Source organism: Sphaerodactylus townsendi, linkage group LG05 (genome assembly GCF_021028975.2).
Source record: "Sphaerodactylus townsendi isolate TG3544 linkage group LG05, MPM_Stown_v2.3, whole genome shotgun sequence".
NCBI classification, from domain to species: Eukaryota; Metazoa; Chordata; class Lepidosauria; order Squamata; family Sphaerodactylidae; genus Sphaerodactylus; species Sphaerodactylus townsendi.
In genome coordinates this window covers 77970633-77991930 of record NC_059429.1, presented here as the reverse complement: position 1 = coordinate 77991930, position 21298 = coordinate 77970633, and the positions used below count along the sequence as shown (strand labels likewise).

At 43.8% G+C, this 21298-nt stretch overlaps 1 protein-coding gene across 4 annotated transcripts in view; it reads left to right on the top strand.

Moving 5' to 3' along the window:
* Positions 1-4357: 4357 nt before the first annotated feature.
* ATXN7L2 (ataxin 7 like 2) overlaps positions 4358-21298 on the top strand; it is a 31012-nt gene continuing 14071 nt past the window's right edge. For 2 of the 4 annotated variants that reach the window (XM_048498679.1, XM_048498678.1), the window contains exons 1-6: positions 5485-5623; positions 10186-10254; positions 13959-14063; positions 15942-16146; positions 18040-18332; positions 19589-19671. In XM_048498679.1, the coding sequence (XP_048354636.1) occupies positions 5485-5623; positions 10186-10254; positions 13959-14063; positions 15942-16146; positions 18040-18332; positions 19589-19671 (894 nt within the window). Of the gene's footprint in view, positions 4570-5484; positions 5624-10185; positions 10255-13958; positions 14064-15941; positions 16147-18039; positions 18333-19588; positions 19672-21298 lie in introns of those variants that run through there. The other 2 variants (XM_048498682.1, XM_048498680.1) reach the window with 2 other exon arrangements.

Below are 21298 nucleotides of genomic sequence, written 5' to 3'. Positions count from 1 at the left end.
ATGCAAACGTAGTCAATGCATTTTTTAAAAAAATCGGATCTTGCCTACAAGTTTTCAGACCTTACTTCTTGAGCCTCCTTCACTGTGAAGGATATCCTATTTTAGTTTTCACTTGTTTTGTTGGTTTTATAGTACATAGTTTAGAATATCCCAGAATTGTGCCTCATCCTTCACAAAGAAGAAGAAGAAGAAAAAAGGGGAGAAATAGAAATCAGGACTGGGGTATGGTCTCTGTTTTCTGGGGTCTTATGAGGTGTGAATTGTCACAGTCTTGTTTTGTATTCACAGTCTTTGTAAGTATTCTGAGGTTTTATTTTTTAAAATCTGGCTTTGCAAAATCTTGCATGCTCATACCCCTCTCTTTTCCCAGATCCTTAAAGGTAGGATGATAGCCAAAATATCACCAAATGGAAGAGTCTTTCACCACTGAAAAAAGGTGGCATACTTGTCAATTGTTTCTGAAACCTGACTTAAAGTATCATTTATTTTAAGAGGTTGTTAAATAGCAGTGGTAAGAAGAATCTGTTGATATTTCAAAAGGCAGATTAAAAGGGTATCGAAACTGGAGCAACAAAATCACAGCCTGCTAGACTTCCATACATTTTTCTGATTTCCTTTTAATAACACATAAGGGAACATAAGGGAGTGGCCATCCTCAGGCCTGGTGACAGCAATCTAATTATACAGTTGCAAGAAGTACTGTCTTTTGTCCGGCCTAAATCTATTGCCATTCAATTTCAGTGAATGACCTGTAGTTCTAGTGTTGTAATAGCAGGGGCGCTCTATATTTTTTCCACATCATGCATAAATTTGTAAGTCTCTAGCATATGCATCCTTAGTCTAACATAAAGTACTCCTTTCTAAATTCACAACTCAGACAACAAGCAAGATACAGCAAGGCATCAATTGTTGCAAACTACATAGATTTCAAGAGTTTGTTCTTTTCTGGTGGCTGACTTTGCTGTGCACGTTGGGTTAGCCTTTTCCTCCTTTGAAGAAGCCAGTCTTCGTGCAGATTTTATCTGCATGTGAAAAACTAAGGTCTCATTGCTGACCTGCATCACCTTCAGGGAATTTCATACAGTAACAGAGAGGAAGGAACTAGGCATTAGTCATTAGGCAAAATAGTGAGTCTGAGATTCCCTGGATAATGGCTCTTTGGGTGAGTAATCCAGCCAGGGCATGTGAACTGGAGACCCCTCCACATAATGCAATCTTGAAATTTCACATGGTTTTTTGAGAGTAGATTGATTTGGAATCCTTTCTCAACAGCAGAAAATTTCTCAGGAGAGCCTCTGTTCTAAAAAGAAATCTGTTGAGGACTCAGTAAGGGTGGGGTTTGGGGGAGGAAGATTTCACATAACAAGAAGCAGGAACAATTGTTGATATTAAACTCCACCTCAACCTGCTAAAGGGTGTTACATCTTGAAGGAGAAATATTGCTGTTCAGAGACTTTAGCAACAGCCCTTGCAGGGGAGAAAATATTCATTAGGAAAAGAGCAAAGTGATGGATTAATTCATTGTACCGGCTGGACGGGAGGATGCTGGCTGGCACGCAAGCTATTGATCTGCACATGCAGGAGGGGGATGTGGAGTGGCAAAAAGCTTTCTAGGACAGAGAGGGCCCCCTGGCTTGCAATTCTCTTTGACACCCGAGGGAGCTTTCTGTCTCTGTGGCAGAAGATCCAGGCTGGCTTGGTTGGAATGGCATGCTCAAGAATACTCTCGCCATTTCCCTGTAGAGCTTCCCTTAGGCATTAAGCTGAAAAGGGGCAGCAGTTCCAGCACATGCATTTCTAGCCTGGCAGACACTCTGGCTGCAACCACACATAATTTATGTTGTAAGTAGCTGAGATGGCTAAACTTACCTCTTTGATTAAAGAAAATAACTTATTTACATTTACCTTAAAACTGGAAACGCAAAAGACATTTTGCTTAAAACAAAAAACAGCTGATGATTTGCAGATCTGAGGACTATGAGAATAAGAAAATCAGCGTAATAGAGAAAAGTGTAATTCCTAATTGTTAACAACAATAATTAAGAATTAAGTGAATTATATTGGAAAACAAGTGGTAAATTTTAATTGTTTTTATATTTGGCCAGAAGAAATCGAGAGTCTTCCCCCTTTTTACCTTATCATGAAGGTATTTTTCTGTATAAATATTTAGTTTGTTTCCAAAGAATCTTAATAAAAATTACTCTAAAAATAATTTATGCTGTAAGTAACCTCCCTGTGTTTGGGACAAGTTAATAAATGTCTTTATCTCAGATTCTTGCAGGTTCTCTATACTACTACATGAAGTGGTTCATGCCTCCCTTCTGCTCCACATTCTGTTTTGCAGCAAGTGCTGATTTTTACACTAGCAATCACTGTGCAGCATGGATGGCTGCAGAATATTGCATTGAGAGTGTAGTGGTGATGATGATTTCATATATGTAACATTTCAGAGATATTTCTACTTACTTGGAAGTTTTGAGTCACTATTTAGCAGATTTATTATGGCATAAACTTAGCATCTAAGCTCTACACAGGTGTTGGTGTGGTCTAGTGCAAAGAGAATGAGCCATGAGCCAAGAAGTAATTGTTGATGACTTCAGGTGGCACGTCATGTCACTGTGCCTGTCCCTCATGTCTGCTGACCTACCTTATAGGGCAGTTGTAAGGAATGCAATAAGGTAATGCTGGAGAGGTAGCCATTTTAATCTGCAACTAAAATAGCATTCTAATGCCAAACACATTTATAGTGGCATATACCTACTTTGTCAGACACTGTAAATGGGTTAATTCTGAAGATGCATCAAGGTAAAGAACATGAATGATGCTCCACTGGATCAGACCAGTGGTCCATCAAGTCTAGTCTCCTGCTTCACACAGCAGACAAACAGTTGTTCCCAGAGGCAAGCAGAGCATAGAGGCCAAAACCTTCTTCTGCTGCTATTTCCCAGCACTGGCATTGAGAACTGCCTTTCTATATGGAGGTTATCTTAGTTCAACAAGACAATATATTCAATATACTTTGAACACAGGAAGTGCTGAATTAAAGCCAAGTATTATTAGGCTGCATCTGCCATTGTTAAATATTGTGATATTGTTTCACTGTGGCAATTATGTAGAACTGGATTATCTTGTTCACATAAGAAAACACAGATACCAAGGGTTGTTACAGCCCAGTGCCTGTGGGTGCCATAGTGCCCTCTTCTGGTGACAACCAGGTAGGGCTTTTGTCCAGCAAGGTTTCTTATTGAACATTGAAGATCTGTGTATTGTCAAAGGCTTTCACACCAGATTCAGCTGGCTGTTGTGGATTTTCCGGGCTGCGTGGCCATGGTCTGGTAGATCTTGTTCCTAACGTTTCGCCTGCATCTGTGGCTGGCAACTTCAGAGGTGTATCACAGAGGGAAGTCTGCTCCCTATGTAGCAGACTTCCCTTGGTATCAAAAACAATCAAGCACAGTATGTAACAGACTTCTCTCTGTGATACATCTCTGAAGATGCCAGCCACAGATGCAGGCAAAACGTTAGGAACAAGATCCACCAGACCACAGCCACACAGCTCGGAAAACCCACCACAACCAATTGGAGTTCTGATTGGGCTGGGCTGAGTTTCTAAAAGTTACTTCGGCAGCAGCTGCTACTACAGTACAAGGATTTTCACTGTATGACTGAGTAAAAACACTGTGTGTGTGTACAAGAAATTAATGTGTCATGTCAACACTTATGTTTTGCTTCAGTTCTGTTAGTTCTATAACCCAAATATCATTTTTTGTTAATTGTCCCATCTTGCTGAATGTATTGACTCCCTCTATACATATATAATCTGCCTCTAGTCCCAGTGAGAAATGCAGACTACAAATAATGCAAATAAATAAATAAAATTGTGGCTGTCATCTTGTGGTTGGGAATTCCAAAGGTGCACACACAGTCTTTAAAAAGTTGGGGACCCTGATTATAGCACAACGATAGCACAAAACTACTGGATGCAGCAAGAGTGTAAAAATGCTTATGTCCTAATAACAGGAATCCTAAGCACAATTACAGTTATCGATGTACATTTGTGTATAGTGCTGTCAAGGCACGGCCAACTTATAGTAATCCAGGCAAGGGCTTTGAAATGAGAAGGTGAGGTGGTTTGCCATAGCCTCTGCAGTCTTCCTTGGAACCTTCCAAGTAGTGACCCTGCTAGCTTTCGAAATCTGATGAAATTGGGCTCTCCCACACTGCCCTCCCAGGTACAGAGATGGATGCAGCTCCGTTTAGGATTGTACTGCGGACGTATTTTTAAACTGCCACAAAAGTCCTTTTGTTTTTTACTTAACAGACTGACATGGCAACACTAGGCAGGACCGATAAATGTTGGGAAAAAACAGTGGTGCCTTTTTGCTCTCCTCCATCATTTCCAACGTTCTTGATACCAGCTAGCCAACATTTCTGCCTCCTTCCTTTGCTCTACATTAAGAAAGAACTTCTTAAGTGCCAATGAAGATTTAAGAACAAAGCATGAGTAGGAAGCAGCTGTACATTACTGAGTGAACTAGAGAACGTGGGTATACTATGCTGCAGGAACAGGTATGCATTGGTTAATCTTTTGAGATAGTATTGCCTACTGTGGCTTGGAAAATTCCTGGGGTGCAATTTGGGGATAGAAGCGTATACAAGTACACAACACGGATGCAGTGTCATTTTAGGATTTCTGGTTTTGCTAGCCTCTATGATATACCATGGCATGTCTGAAATTGTCATTTCCTGTAGGAGCGCTGATCGCTGTAGTGTGGAGAATAACTATAATTCTGAAAGAATTGCTAGTCCCATCTTGAGACTAGTAGCCTATTTTGTGGACTAGGTGCAACTGTGTCCCTAAGGAGCAGCAGTGGTGTAGTGGTTAAGAGCAGGTGTACTCTAATCTGGAGAAACTGGGTTTGATTCCCTGCTGTGCCGCCTGAGCTGTGAAAGCTTATCTGGGGAATTCAGATTAGCCTGTACACTCCAACACACCCCAGCAGGGTGACCTTGGGCTAGTCACAGTTCTTTTGACCTCAGCCCCACCTACCTCACAGGGTGTTTGTTGTGGGGGGGGAGGGAAAGGAGTTTGTAAGCCCCTTTGAGTCTCCTATAGGAGAGAAGGGGGGTGGGGAGAATATAAATCCAACTTTTCCTTTTCTTCTTCTATGGTAGTCTGCCCATCTCTGCCATCTCAAGGACCCTGAGCTAGAAAACAAACTTCTTGGGGCTATGTACAATCGAGATTCAGAAGGGATTTACGGTCAGAAATGTTTGTTTCCTCACACTGGAGGTGTTAAGTCAAACTGAGGTGGGGGATAGAAAAAGAAGCTGGAACATCCGACTCTCGCGCCTCTCCTTTTACACGCGCACAGCAGAGAGGTGTCCAACCTAAAGAACTACATTTCCCAGGACAGACGAAGCAGGCCGCGCCTGCGCAAGAGGTTGCCTCCGGCGGGGAGGGCTGCGCGTTCTCGTGCGGTGATGGCGGTGCGTGGACGCGCGGCGGCGGTAGCAGCAGCAATGGCTGCTGTGGATCGGCGGCTGCCGAATCTCGATGACTTCGCGGGGCAGAGCTGGAGCGCTTGGGTGGAGAGAGCTGGGCCGTCCGCTGCCGAGACAGGTGAGCGCGCCTGCCCCACTCGTCGGCTCGCAGACGGGGGAGGTGGCGGGGAGAAGCGGGGGACCCTCCGTCGCCGCCTGTGCCGCCGCCGCCGCCGTCGAGCTTCTTCCCTCACTCTCCCCCCCTCCCTCGCCCCGTCGCCCCAAACAAAGGAGCCGCCGGGTCCTAGTGCCGCCTCTTTCCGTTCCCTGCCTGGTAGATTCTTCCTTCTGCTCTTGCTAAACCTTGTTCCCTCGGTTCTCCCGAGTCCACTCATTGGATCGCCTCTTCCGATCCTGATGTAACGAGGATGCACACTTTGATCATACAGCTATGGTCTTTGCTTTTAAGGGAGTGCATACATGTGGTTCTTTAGCTCTCTTTTCTACTTGATCCCTTAGTATAGCACGAGCATCGTATTTTAAGCCATACTTACCGGATCTTTGTGATCCCCGAGTCTGCAGTCTTATTTATATGTGCCAGCTACATTTTCTGTTAGCAGGCTCCCCAGAATTCCTAATGCCTGCACTTTGACCTCGTGTGATCCTTTAAGCCATGTTGTCTGTCTCCATTTCACCTGAGCATTCTTCCTCCTGTTTGATCTCCATATATCCACTTTTCAATTTCCTGGAAACAACGTTAATAAGATTCCATGTTTTTGAGACTATCATAGCACTTGTGGGCCTTCTTGATCATCTGTTATTTTGTGGATCTTTTGAAATCCTGCTGATGATCTTTCTCCAGCTGATACTTCTCTCCCTCGGTTCCAGAAATGTTCCTGTGAAATTCCAAACTGCCTGCAACTCCCCACAGGTCTTGATCTTTAAATCCCATCACAGTTTTCTCAACCAGTTCCTTAAAAGTCTTTCTAGTAATCCACTTTTGCTGCACCCACTCCCCCATCTGTGCTTTTCAGTTGGATTTCCTCTTCTGGAAGTTGTTCCGTTTCCATCAGAATCTTTGCTTAGGCCACTGAAACTGGTCCCCGCCCCTGCACCTTCTCTTTTATCCTATATACACCACACTGTTTCTGCTCTGTTGACCTGGCCATACTCCTCGCATAAAATTTCTGATGATCTCCTCTGAAGCTGCATATCCTCAGCTCCGTATTCCTTGATTCAGCATCTCCATTCTCCTTCTTTGCCATTCTGTGCTGTCCCCTCGTGCCACTTATCTGCTCTCAATAATTTGCCTAGGGGATGGATGCGGGGGTGAAGGTAGTGGATGGAAATGCTGGCCCCTTGCAATTGTTCTAAGAATCCTTGAAATCGCCCAGGAATATCTCTGTGGAATGTTGGACTTTCTTGAGTGCTGCCTGACAGCAGACTCCAGAAGGGGCGGTGAGATTCACGGAGCTGTCCCTGGTGATGCTTTTTGTATTATTGAGCTTCTCCCTTCCCCCTCCATTATCTTCCCTTTGCACTTGATATAGTTAGTGCTTCCTATGTTTCCTGATCTACTTACAGCTCCAGCAGAGTTTGCATAATGACTTGTGTGTTTTCAGGGATTTAGAAGGAGGCTGAACATTTTCCTTTGCAAACACATCCTCTTACTCCCTTGGCTCGTCTTATTTATTGGTTGCTTATCAATATAGAGTACTAAAAGATGTGAAAGGCGGGGAAAGCTCACCCAGGTCACTTCCCCAATGGTTTTGCTTTGGTATTTTTTCTCTGTTACCCTATTAAGAAATTAATGCTTGTTATACATGTCAGTGCCAGAAGAGAGAGAGAGAATCAGCTATTTGGATTTTGCTGCTGAAACAGTTGGTTAATTGTAACAGGTACATCTTGTCTTTGTGAGGGCACCATGTGGTGTGAAATCTATTAGATGCAAAGGAGTATCTTATTGTGTTTAGCGCTGAGGAATTAGGACTCTGGAGGCAACCCCTGTTACTTTTTTACACAAATGAGCCCCTTCATGCCTTATTTCCCCTTTTAGGAGCCTTTGCTTATGCATTGTAAGGAGCTAGTGGGCATCTTGGAAATGCCTGTGTAGTGCAAAGAGATACCTAGGTGTAAAGAATTCAGGGACAGTCACAGGTATGCAAGAGTTAGCCCCAAAAGTCCTGTGTTTCATTTCTTGTATTTTTGTAGAGATTGCATTACCATCTAGCTCAGTGGTTCTCAACCTTCCTAATGCTGTGACCCTTTAATACAGTTCCTTATGTTGTGGTGACCCCCAACCCTAACATTTATCCGTTTTACAAATGGAGAACATTGATGCAGAGAGTCCTAGGCGACCCCTGTGAAAGAGTTGTTCGACCCCCCAAAGGGGTCCAGACCCCCAGGTTGAGAATCATTGATCTAGCTCATTGTTGACATTTGCTTATAAACATGCATGCACATGCATACACACAGCAAAATAAGAAAAGGTTGCTGCAGTAATGAAAAGTTTATGAATATTAACATGTTTCTAGGGCAAGCTGGTTTTAGACCGTGACACCAAAGATAATTTGGCTTCAGCAAGAGTTTGGTTTCAGGAGCTGAATGGGCAGTGAGTAGCCTTGGTTTAATTTGGAATTGGCAAGTTCCATTGTGAAGTCCATCTCAGGGCCTCTGTTTTAGAAGCTTTGTGTTGACAACTGGCAGAGCAGAAAAGCTGAGGCAGACGAAGGGGGGAACAGAGAGAGCACCTTGTCCCTTGTGTGAATGTGTGTACATGCACACACTGTATCCTGGTGGACTTGAATATGTGAACACAACCCTCTGAAAGGAAAAGATGAGTTTAGAAGTGGTTACTCTCAACAAGAGTTGAGAAAAGCCCTGTTTTTACCCTGTGGCCACATCTTTGTGATTTGCAAAGCAGGCTATGGATGGTTCTGTGTGCGCCTGTCATTGTCTTCTGGACACCTCTTGATTGATACGGATTGGCAGAGCGATTCTGCTGAAGCAGCAGGCAGTGAAGTATGAGATTCAGCAACTCCACTGCTGTATGTTTGCAAAACCTCAGAAACATCTGCCACATTAGGTGGGCTGATTCTTAAGGATCCTCATTCTCTTAATACCTTTAAGAACGGCAACTCTAAAACTATGAAAATGGCTTTTGAATGCATTTCCAATTCATGTATGAAGTTCACTGGGTGACCTTGGGCCTGTCATTCCCTCTCAGCCTGTTTCGCTTTGCAGGGTTCAAGATGCCTTCCAAGGACCGTGATCCGGCTGAGAACCCAGTACCGCTTCTTGGCCTGTATCCTGATTCATTGTATTCTGCTGATACCCTTCCCACTGCAAAACAAGAAATTACCCCAGGGCCCCTGTGATATCACAAGGGCTCTGGGTCAATTCCTTCTGCCCTTTTCCTGGTGGGAGGAGTTTCACTGAGCCTTTTCTTGCATGGCTTTTTAAGCCATCTGTGAAAGCCACAATAACTAAAAAGGAGCACAACAGAATACAACGGTGCTTTTGCCATGCCCCTCTTTCATTAGGAATGAGAGGCTGTCTCTGATATTTCCATTATGTTGTAGGGATTTCTGAGATGACTTCCTAGTGGATGTGGAACAGGAGGTTCTTTTGCTCTCATTTAAGCTCCACTTCTGCCAACAAAGCTCAAAGGAGTATGGGAAGAATGGCAACCTGCTCCTTCTGGTAGAGCCCCTCTGAAGGGAGAGTAAGGGAGCTTCAAAATGGAGAAAAGGGGGAAGAGAGACAGTGGCCACAAATCCATCCTCTTTCTGAGGGCCCACAGCATCTGTAGTCATCCCTGGTAGAGTTGTGAGGATAAAATAAGTTAACCTTTCTCTAATACATCTACATGCACTCCAAGCCTTTTTGAATTAATGGTGGAACAGAAATATAATAATAATAACACAATGATTTGTTTTAAACAGTAGGTTGTAGATATATGCTGTGCGTAGGTAGTTTTGGAGGGCTCCAAGAAAAGGATCCTCTGACCTGGTATGCAGATTTATTTTTTCTCCTTCTTTTTCAATGTTACTATTTTGTCCAATGGGGCTGGCAGATGGCTCTTTTCAATTCTGGGCTGTGATGTTTTGGGCTTACTGCTGTCATGGAGAAGGTGTGATATGCAGCCAGGATAGAAACTTTCCCTGCCACTGACGTTTTCATAAGCAGAGTTTTAAAATACCCTCCACTTTTCTCTACTGAAAACAGTTTCAAAGTGACTTTTAGTCGCCTCCCCCAACCCCTGCCCTCCCCCCTGGCACCTTGAGAGATAGGTGGGGATGAGAGAGTTCTGACAGAACTGCGACTAGCTCAACATCACCTAGCATGTAAGGGAATGGGGAATCCAATCTGATTCCCCAAATTAGAGTTTGCTGCTTGTGTAGGGGAGCGGGGAATCAAAACTGGTTCTCCAGATTAGAGTGTACCCCTCTTAACCACTACAACATGCTGGCTGTCCTTAAGGATTTTGTGAGTCTGTAAAGGATGTAACCCTTACTAGGAAATTTCATTTCACTCAGTGAGAACTGTGTTTGAGTAAACATGCTTTGGGGCCATGCTGCAGTGGGGGAAAATGATTAATCTTGATGTGTCTGGATGTCATGGTTTCTTAGTAACTTTAGTGGATGATGAATCTGTCAAGGATTATTAGTGATGCTGATTGGGACTATGTTTGTCTATTAGGGTCTGAGCTGGAAGAGAACAATAAGAATGGGAGCAAGAAACTGGATGCAATGACTCTCATTAAAGAAGGTAAGCAGCACATAGACTGCACCTCTTTTTGTGCTTTGGAAAATGCTGTTTAACTGTTAGAAATCCTTGTTTTGACAGACTGCTCTCTGCATTTGTGGATGTTGCGCAGCTCTGAGAGCTTTATGTCCACCAGTCTGGAGTGGCAAACAATTAATCCATGTACAGCAGAGGATCCTGAGCTAAAACCATAACTGGCCTTTTCATTTCCACACAAGAGGAGCTGGCTGTGCCTCTTGCAATCCATAGTGATGCTGAATGATGAGCCTAGAACAGTTTGTGGTGTTAAACAGCAAGTTATGCTCTGAAATTAGTCTGGAAGGGAAGAGATGGACTGCTTTTCATACACAGTGGTTGGGAGCAGAGACAGATGTTGTCCTTTTGCTGTTCTTATGGCCACACCTTCTTAGGAGTAATGTTATGTTCCTTTAAATAAGCTAACAGTTGGATGTGGGCAGTCATGTAGGTTTAGATTTTTTATGGAGGGTTGGGGGCAGGGCCACACCCCCACCCACCCCTGGGGGTGTAGCCACACCTCCCAAGCTCCCCCCCCCAGCCTCAGAATTTATAAAAGCAACTCTCTTAGGCCAGGGATGGCAGACCCTCCTGCCCTGCCCCCCCCGCACCAGGTGGATTGGCAGCCAGCAGTCTCTTCTGCCCTCCCCTCCGGGCAGAGGCATAGCTAGGGAAAATGGAGCCTGGTGCAAAATCTGAGTTTTGCGCCCTCCCCCCAATGGGCAGCCACTGTGATGCTGGAATCCACCCCCAAACAGCATCACTTTCAGTGGTGTTTAAACTTGGGAGCCCAGATTCTCCTTTTAAATCCACCTTAAAGGGAGAATCTGGGGTCCCCAGTTCAAACAACATTGAAAGTGATGCTATTTTAGGGTGGATTATCCCCCACCCTGAAACAGCATCACTTTCAATGTTTAAACTGGGGGCCTCAGATTCTCCCTTTAAATCCATGCCTAAGAGGGTGGATTTAAAAAGAGATCTGGGGAAATTTGGGGAAATTTGGGGGGTGCCTGCTGTCAGGGGTGCAATTGTTAATCTAGCAGTACCAAACTTTCAGGGTATATTCAGGAGACTCTCCTTCTGATACCACCCAGGTTTGGTGAATTTTGGTTCTCGGGGTCCAAAGTTATGGATGCTCAAAAGGGTAGCCCCATCTACTATTAGCTCCCATTGGAAAAAATGGGGGATGGGACACCCACTTTGGGGGTCCATAGCTTTGGACTCCCTGAACCAAACTTCACCAAACCTGGGTGATATCAGCAAGAGACTAATCTGATGATACTACGTAGGTTTAGTGAAGTTTGGTTCAGGGGGTCCGACGTTATGGACCCTCAAAAGGTTAGCCCCATCTACTATTAGCTCCCATTGGAAACAATAGGGATGGGGGCATCCCCTTTGGGAGTCCATAACTTTGGACCCTCTGAACCAAACCTCACCAAACCTGGCTGGTATCATCAGGAGAGTCTCCCAACAAATCCCTGAAATTTTGGTGCTGCTAGCCTAAAAACTGTGCTCCTTGTAGGCCAAAAACGGAAACAAAATTAAAAATAAAAAAACCACAAATGGGGGCGGAGCTTCAGACATGTAATGGGGGGTTGAACTCAAGAAACCCCCCCCCCCTTTACCTATGTCCTTGGATGTGGGCCTTGTCATGTTTTGGGGTGTAGTGGAGGAGGGCTACACCAAGGCAGGCAGTACAATTCTAATCTCAGACTTGATTATATTGTAGTATTCCATGACAAATAAACAGGTATGTGAACTAAGGGCTGCTACTGCTGCCAGGATCTTGTCCTGATGCCTGATGTCATTCCACAGACTGCAGACCTAATTAATGGGATTTAGCAATAGATTCAAGATGGCTCAGAGCTGCACAAGGTGCCTTCGCACGCCTTCACTGCTTTGAAGGCCCATCTGCTGTGAAAGGTTTTGGCTCCATCATTTTGTTGCTAGAAATTATGAAGCTGGAAGGATCCATGGGGTCATCAGCTTTCCAGCTCTTGCTGTCCCAAAGACTCATCTGCCCCAAGAATCCCTTCTGACTTGCAGAACAACAGCTTGAGGTGATCTGCACAAATGATTGAAGTTACATGCTGCAGGGGTGGGCCAAGCAGAACGTTGCTACTTCTGTAATGGATCTTGGCCTCAGGATATCAGATGATCAGCCATGCCCTGAGTGAAAGTAAGATTAGTTCACAAAGTCAGAAAGTGAGATTCATTCACAAAGTCTTCCTACAAAGAAATATTTACTGAGTTCAGCATCAGGAAACATGTTTGAATAAGGACCTAATGCCAGCTTCAGGAATTAATGGTTAGGTGAAATTTGCACTGGGCCACCACCTGGCCATGCTCAAAAAGATTCAAAGCCTTTTGTGGCCACAGGCAAATCTCATTTTTAGCCAAGGTGAGAGATACAAATGGGAGTCCTGTCTGCGATAAAAGAGAAGAACGATTGCCTTCTGCAGAGTTATCTTGAAGTGGAGTCTTTTGTGGATTCCAGAAGGGTGGTTGGTATTTTTCCTAAATCCAGCTAGGCATTCTAAAACTTTTCCCTTGGTCCGCTTCTTCTTCTTACCCGGAGGCCTTAGCAGTGTAAGCTGCTTCTTGTCCATCTCATAGAGTTTGCAGCTTCCATTGCAAAGCTCTCAAATGAGCTTCTGCTGTTTTGCTGTCCTGCTTCGGCACCTCCTCCTAATTAGCGAGACCCTCAGCCAATCTGCGCAGGAGTGGAGTCCTCCCCCTCCTCTTTGGCGGACCTCCTCCCCTGCCCTGCTGCTCTGGGCCTTTTCAGTGCCTCCCTGGCTTGTCTGTGTCTTTTTGTTTTCCTTTTCTGCCACCCCAGCTGTGCTAGGAAGCGGGGCTGCCTGCTGCCAGAGTTAGAGAGCTTATGACAGAGTGTGACTGTCCCATTACGAAAGGATAACCAAGTGTTTTAGCACTTTGTGCATATGTGTGTGTGTGTTTTAATGCAAGGCTGTTTTGGGTCCTGCCACAACTAGTATCCTGCATGTCAGAGGCTGCATCACCGCTTTGCCATTTTCTAAATTCAGTGGCTCTTGTTCTCTAAATTTGTGAAGATCTTGCTTTTAGTAACATGTAAAATATTATGAAGTTCTTTAAATGCATGGCTCAGCAGTAGAACACTAAACTGCCAATCAAGTAATTCCTGATTCAGATCTGGGTAATCCATTCATATTCTTTAAGTTTGAATATAGTCCAAGATTTGTTCCCCAGCATCTCTGCCTGGAGAATCTTGGGTAGCAGTCAGAGCAGAGAATACTCTCTGAGATAAACTAGTGGTCTAATTTAGCATAAGTGACTGCTGATATTGTTTACATGAGCAATATGCTTTGCAACCGCTGTCTCACTGGTGTTGCATCTTTGCAAGGCAGGCAGATTGGTGATTGTGTTCCCAGTTTACAGACAGGAAGCTGAAACCAAGAGCATGAGGCTTGTTTATTTCTGTAATCATGGCAGAAATGCATCATGTGCTTTTCAGCTCCATGTCCCATTCTGTGCCTTTAAAATAAGCAAACAAACAAACACTCCACAGCCTTCAGAGATTTTGCCTTTTCATGTAGCGTTGGGCTAAATAAATGAGTGTTATTGAACTGTGTTCTTAGCTTGAAGAGCTGACAAAGTGACATGCAGCTCTCTGGTCACTCTCCTGTTGCTCACATCTCTTCTCCTTTCAGACATGTCTATCTTTGGTCACTGCCCTGCTCATGATGAGTTCTACCTGGTAGTATGTAACCACTGTGGCCAAGTGGTCAAACCCCAAGCCTTTCAGAAGCACTGCGGTAAGCATGCCAATTGAATTTCTTTGGCCTCTCAGGGAGAGCTGTGATTAGTGCTGCTTGCTACAGCCTCAGGCACCTACCAGTGGGTGGTGCCTGTTTAAAAGGCCCTTTTCTGTTGTTCTCCCGCATATCAGGGGAAGGCCTTCTTTGCTTGAATCGCATCTCAGTGTGTGTGAGGAAACTGCTGGGAGGGCAGCAGACTGTGAGATAAAGGGGGAAAAGAACATGGTTGTGCTAGGTCTGCCTTCAATATTATTATGTTTTGCTACTCTTGTTTTGGGATTGAATGTAAAAGAGGCAGCTAGAATTGTCGGCCTCATGTCTGAGTTGCATGTGAATGATGACACATGTGAACTACAGTGTGCATCTCAAGAGGCCATAGCTCAGTGATAAATCACATACTTTGCATGTAAAAAGCCCCACTGAGCATAGTCTCTGCTTGAAGAGAACTGCAAAAGAACATTTCTTCAGAATACAGAGAACCTGCTCTGCTCTGCTAGGCTAAGGAGTCTGGCCGTTCCCCCAACTCTGTGTGGTCACCTTTCATTCAGACCTTAAATAGATTCCTGTGTTTGAATATTTTCCTGCTGGCATTCTACCTGTATTCTCAAACTATAGCTAGAATAATCTAATGTAGGAAGTATCCTTTAGCAACCATCTGCAAGCAATTTACTGTCATCCAAACTCTTTCCTATAGCCTGGAACCTTTGGGAAAAGTAGCCACTTCACTCAGATTAATGAAGTCCATTTCTGTGTCATCAAAAAAGGAGGATATTGAACAGGAGTGAGAGGAGGGTAGCTACACTTGGGTAGTCTCAGCAAATCGCCTTGGGCAAATCATTTTTTTTTCCAGGAGAGTAGTTTGCTAGAACCATTGTGGAAGCTGCCTTTTGGCACACAGGTGCATAATTTTTTGGTGCTTGTACTTTGGCTTTATGAATTGTTCTTCCACAGAAGATGGGGAGCAGAATACTGTGAAAGGGATACATCTATGCTGCTGTTGGGAGCAACAGCAGTAAGCCAACAGATGTTAGTGCCAGTGATCTGGAAACTGTTCACACATGCATTATGCCTTGTTTGAATGGGGAACAGGTACATAAGAGAGTGACTCTTCTGCTAGCTCTGGTAACAACTTTTGAGGATAGTTCCCAGTATATATTGTTTGCATACCTCTTTGTGGAGTACTGTGCTGCATAATTTCAGAAGAGGTTAGTTAAAAATACATGGGCTAGTAAATCAAATAATTTAAACTGTGTTGTGGAATCAGGACATTCAAAGTTGCATTTTGGGTGTGGCTGTATAGAATTCAAATGGAAATTGAGAAGGGGTAAAGTGAGGCTGGTTATTATAGACTTTGCCAACAATGTGGCAAAAGCAGCTCACCTGCAAAGCTTTGCATGTGAAACCTAGTATTAGAGATCTAGAATTGTGTTTCAAAAAACATCTAAACATGTAACCATAGTCCCGTGGCTCCTAAGACTAGAACAACATATACACATTTCTGGATGCCTTTACTTGGTTTGCTTTGTTCCGGAAACACAGTCTGGCATTAGGGAGAGGGTGGAGAAACTAATCAGAACTTGGGAGGGGCTGGGCAGGAATAGATAGTGTTGCAATTTTTTGGCTTTGACCACTTGAGGAGGATTGGAAGTCACAGAATATCTGTGGGCAGTTGGATTTATTGAAGCAAAATGACTGGGGCTGGAGATAGAATTATGCTAAAAGAAGAAAGACCACCCTTAATTATAGTGGAGCTACCAAATTCTGCAGTCCAGCGCATTTCCTGTCATTTGAAATATGATTGCTGCCGTACAGATCCCCTGCACTGATTAGCCTACATTGGCATCTGTGGTAACTGTATCTTTAATTCTCACACAGAGAGACGACACGGACCTGTCAGCAAACTCTATACCCGGATGCAGGCCTCTTCCAATTTGCAGAAGTGCCACACAATCAATGGGCGAACCCTTGCCTGTGGAGGTCATGGATCCTCCAAATCCTGGAGGGAGAAATCCCAGAGCTCCTTCAGTCAAACCCAGCACCCACCTGAGAGGCCAGACAAGATGCCGAAGGACAACCTCTGGTAAGAGGGGTTGGGTTAGCAAGGTGCCTCCCTGAGTTGAGCCAAGGATATCCCACAAAGTCAAGGGGGAAAATGAGTACTACCTGCTTAGGGTATGCGGAGAATATGAGGTTATGGTTTTGAACAATGTTAAGGTGTTTTGATGTGAGGCAGTTAATCTCATTATTATGAATTATTGGTAGTTTTATATGTCTTTCTGTATCTAAAACAATTAGATAAAAAGATAAAAATAGCAGCAAAAATAGAAACACGCAATAAAACCATTTAAAATAGCCTTGGATTCAGGAAGCTCTTAAAATCTTGAAACAGTTACCAGAAAACCTAGAAAATACTATTTAAAAACCATGGAGTAAAAACAAAATAATCTGACAAAGCAACTAACAAAACTCCATGGGGGGGGGGTTGGAATCTGAAGGGTCTAGGGAAGAAAAACATCTCTGCATGCTCTGTAAAAGTTTGTAAATTGAGTTGGCTGGCAAACTGCGGTGGGGATGTAGTTCAGGAACTTGGTGCCACTATAGAAAAGTCTTTGCCTTGGTGTACCCTTTTTCTTTTTGACCCTCCAAATCATAGTGAAAAGCTGGATAAGATATTTTAATTAAGATGAAAGCACTAGTGGCAAGATCCTATACCTGGAGTACCATAAAGATAGGTGGTCACTGGTTTAAATGTTGCAGGAATCAACGACTCTGTTGACGGCCACTGGCAGGATGTGCTCATTCTGCAACTGAAAGGTGCACATTCTTCTGATAGTGGCTGAAGGTGCACATTCTTCTGATAGTAGCAGTTTGTTGTTAGCCCAGGGAAGAGTTTTGGGTTATAGCCATTTGTCCCTCCCTCTTGCACTAGTTATGGGAGATGCACCCAATTCCTACTTGTTTTCCTTGCTCATTCTTCCCTTGTCCCTTCTGTTAGCATGACTGACTGAGACCAAAATTTTGGAACTTTCTCTGATGTTTCTACAGATGTTATTGTTTCTTGAGAGCAGGCCAGTTCTGTTCTCTGGGTTGTTAAGGGAGCCTTTGTGCTAGCATTAAGTACCTGAAAGGTCAAGTAATTAAAAGGGCCACTAAATATAAAACTGCTAAATATCACAATCACAATAGACCTTTATTGCTAAATATCAAAAACACATATGTATTTATTACAAATTTAAGTCATCGACATATTATAGAAGATCCATAATGGCCTGCTTTATATACACAATATCACAATGACAGTACACAATTAGACCTAATTCAGTTGCTTCAGATTAAAAAAAATTCCTATTACTGAGACATTATAGGATTTTGCCACAGCAGAATTGGACATGATTGCATTATACTCTTTAGGAAGACATGACTTTGCTTGGAAGACCTGAGTGCCAATTTTAACAACTTTCTAACAATTGGTCTAAGTCATAAAAATGTTTATATTTTGTAGTCTTGTAGCTAGTGCACTGTATCTTGTATTACTTTTGACCACTGAGGAAGGCCAGCAGGCTGATTTTAAGGGTCAATAAAGCATCCCACAGGACCTTTTTGTGTATTGTCATTGTGTACACAAGGCAGGCTATTATGGCTTTGTAGAATACGTTGATTATTTTAATTTGTAATAAATACATATGTGTTTTTGATACTTAGTTTTACATTTAGTGGTCCTTTTAATTACTTCTTTACCTTTTAGGTACTCAATTCTAGTTTTTAGGGTTACGTTTGTTCCCCTTTCTTTTTGTTCCTGCTACAACTAGGGCTGTGCTGGCTTCTTCTCTGAGGTCTCCTGGGTATTTGGGTGAAACCAAATCCAATAATAAAGAGATGCAAGAGTGTCATCCTTATCAGTTAAAGTGGGAAACTGTAATTTTTAACAATATTTCTGATTTATGGGTCTTCTCCCTTCCCTTTTTGTCCCCAGCTTGTTTGTGCCTGTTGTGAACCTAGAGAAGATCTCCAGCCTTCCAAAGCCAGAGGGAGATGGAATCAAGGTCTCCCCCAAGCCCTCTGACTTTGCTGTCTGCAGACCGTCTTCTGCTAGCTCGAAAGAGGCTGTGGGCAAACCTTCCTTAGCAGCATCACCAAAAGAGCCTGTAGTGCCAGCTAAGGCAGGTGGCAGCTCCATCGTGCCTGCAGAGGGCTTGAGCAGGAAATTGGAGAACCCTCCTATCTTGGGGGAGAAGGAGCATATGAAGTCTCTGAAGAAGATGCCACGTGAGTATTCTCTTTCTTGTGGCTGGAAGCAGGGTGGGATGCCGGGAAGACAATAGGAGTTGGTTGCTTATTTTTCTTTCATAATGGTGTCTGTCAAGCCATAATGGTGCCTGTCCAGAAGGATGAACCCTGATTTGGTGTCCCTTCTTAAAACTTGCTTATGCTGCTACATGGTTTTCAGTGGTGGAGGAGAGCCTCTGGTCCCAGAAGCTACTGTCGGTGCAAACCAGCCTCTTTCAGTGAGCCAAAAGGCACTTAGCCCCTGAGGAAATGCTGTGCAGAGGAAGACCCTCATGGACAAAGGGATGTAAATACACTTGGGATCCACTCATCTTTAGATTGTTAGAGAGTGGAGGGGATTAAGCAGTGCACTACCAGACACTCTCCTTCCCATAATTAGGCTTTAGTTAAGAGAAGGGATGGCTTACTCCCCCTACTTTGGTCTGAGGTGTAGTCTGAAATCCTGGTGTAACACCCAAGCATCACTTTCTGAGATTCCCCAAACCTTGGGCCCATTTAGGATTGGTGTTCCTTGTGAGTGAAGATCCTTTGAGTCACTTGGTGCTTTGTAGGGGGAGACAGCAAAACAAAACTTGCCAGTTTTGGTAGTCACTTCCCACATGTTTTCACCTGCTTTCTCACTGGCTCTCTTGATAAAAGAGAAGCAGGCAAACCTCTCAGTCAGTGAGGAATGGAGAGTGGTTCTGCAAGCCAGCATGTGAGGGCCCGTCACCATATAATCAAACATTTATCAGGTTTGTGCACTGGGTTGAAGTGGGATTGAGGGAGACCAGCTTTGGTCATTGGAGGAAGGGGTAGTTAGGGAATGCAGGGAGACTTTGCTTGCGAGTATCCGCTTTAAGGAGGAAAAGAGTCCAGAGGAAGCACAGCTGGTGATTTGGAGGTGGGATTTATTCAATCTGTCTACCTCCTCCCCGTTCCACACTGTGAACAGGTTGTATTTGTAGGCCAGAAGAAGTCTTGGTAGTTGTCTGTAGAGTCTGAACTCTGAGCAGGCTGCCCTCATTATATGAACATAAAGTGAGGAAATTAATTGGTTGGATCGGTCAGTAAAATAAACAGCCAGATCATTTGCTTAAGTTTGGATTGTCTGCATAAATGCCTGTTCTGTTGTTCCAATTAGAAAAATTGGCACGTACTGAAATTTAGAATTTTTTGAGCAAGGGCTGCCTTTAAGAAGGAAATTGCGGTACTGAGGCATGTGTGCCAAATTCTGTTTTCTTTTGCTTTCAAAGGGAAAGAATGTGACCTAAACAGGCAATGTGGTGTAATGAATCCTGAAACCAAGAAGATTTGCATGAGGTTACTGACCTGCAAGGTATGATGATGCACGTGACCCTCCTTCCTGCAGAAATTGGGGAAGAATGGGACATGACAAAGACCAGCTCCTTGTCCATTTCCATAGTCCCGGCATTAAAAGTTGTCCTCGCTTTTAAACCAGTGCCACTTCTCAGCTTTTAACAGCAGCCTGGCATATAGAAATGTAGGTGGTAAAGGGTTGATTGCTCACCAGTCTCCATATAAGAAAAAGCTTAAGCGATTGGGAAGCTTTCTTGTGTAGGCCCTAGTAGAATAATAGGAAGAGCGCCATGGTCTTGCACAGCTGCCAATCATTTCACTGGAGCTTGTGCAGAAAGACTTCCTGGGGGATTGTGCTCCTCATTGCTTTGAGAAAGGAGGCCAAGCATTCTCTTGTGATGGTTAATGGTGTGAAGCGTCAAGCAAATCTGAGGCAGTGGCTTCAGTTAGTTTTGTGTTTTATAGCAAGCAGTGCATCACACAGATAAATGAAATGTAGGAACTGGGGGTCTCTGTTCCAGACATTCACGATGCTTCTGTCTTAGGCAGAAGGCAAATACATATTAGATTTGGGTGCTGTGTGGTTTCCAGGCTGTATGGCCGTGTTCTAGCAGCATTCTCTCCTGATGTTTCGCCTGCATCTGTGGCTGGCATCTTCAGAGGATCTGATGTTGGGAAAGCAAGTGGAGTATATATATCTGTTGGAGTGTCTAGGGTGGGTGGAGAAACATAGTCTGTGAGTAACAAAGAAGGCAGCCAGGTCACTAGTTGAGGGCATCTGAATAGAAGTATGAGTAACAATGAAGACTATAGCATGGGAGTGTCAATGGAGATAGCAAGGTCACTGGTGGGAGCATCTGAATAGAAGTATCCTGGCCTTTGTTTCTTTTGTCTATGGTCATCCTGAAATTATGCAATGTATTGTGGAGCTGGTCATCCCAGGCTTGTGTGGAGCTTAGTACTCTCTGCTCCTGACGAAGTATTTTTTTCAATCAATACTGGCAGCCAAGTTCTGTTCATTTTCATGGATTTCTTCCTTCCTGTTAAAAATTGTCCATGTGCTTAGTGGATTTCAATTGCCTTCTCTGTGTAGTCTGGACGTAGTGGCTTTCAGAGTGGTCCAGGAATTTCTGTTTTTTTCGAAATAATATTCTATGTCCAGGTTGGTTTATCATGTATGTTCTGCTATTGCTGATTTTTTCTGGCTTTTGAAATAATAGTCTGCAGTGCCTTTAGGTGTTCTTTGATATGCGTGTCTGCATCGCTTCTGCGTTTGAAAGTGGTTTCTATGTAGAGCTTGTCCACAGCTGCATGGTATCGCGATAGGACTCCCTGCAGTAGCTAAAGGATCCCCTTCTTATCCTTTGCTGAACGTAGCATCTGTTGAATTTTCTTAAGTGGGAATCTGCTAGATTGTTTGTAGGTTGTGCTTCTTCATCAGTTTTCCCATATGCGATCAGAGTGGTTCCCTTGATGTATGGTAGTTAGAACACTTTCCCCTCTAGATGGCTTTTATCTTTGTTCATGTGTGGCTTGTTTGTGGATCTTGCAAGCCCAACCTTCTGATTTCTGTATTAGAGTAACCATTAGCCTGTAGAGCCCTGTTTAGGTGATTCAATTCATCTTGTAGGAGGTGAGGTTCACAG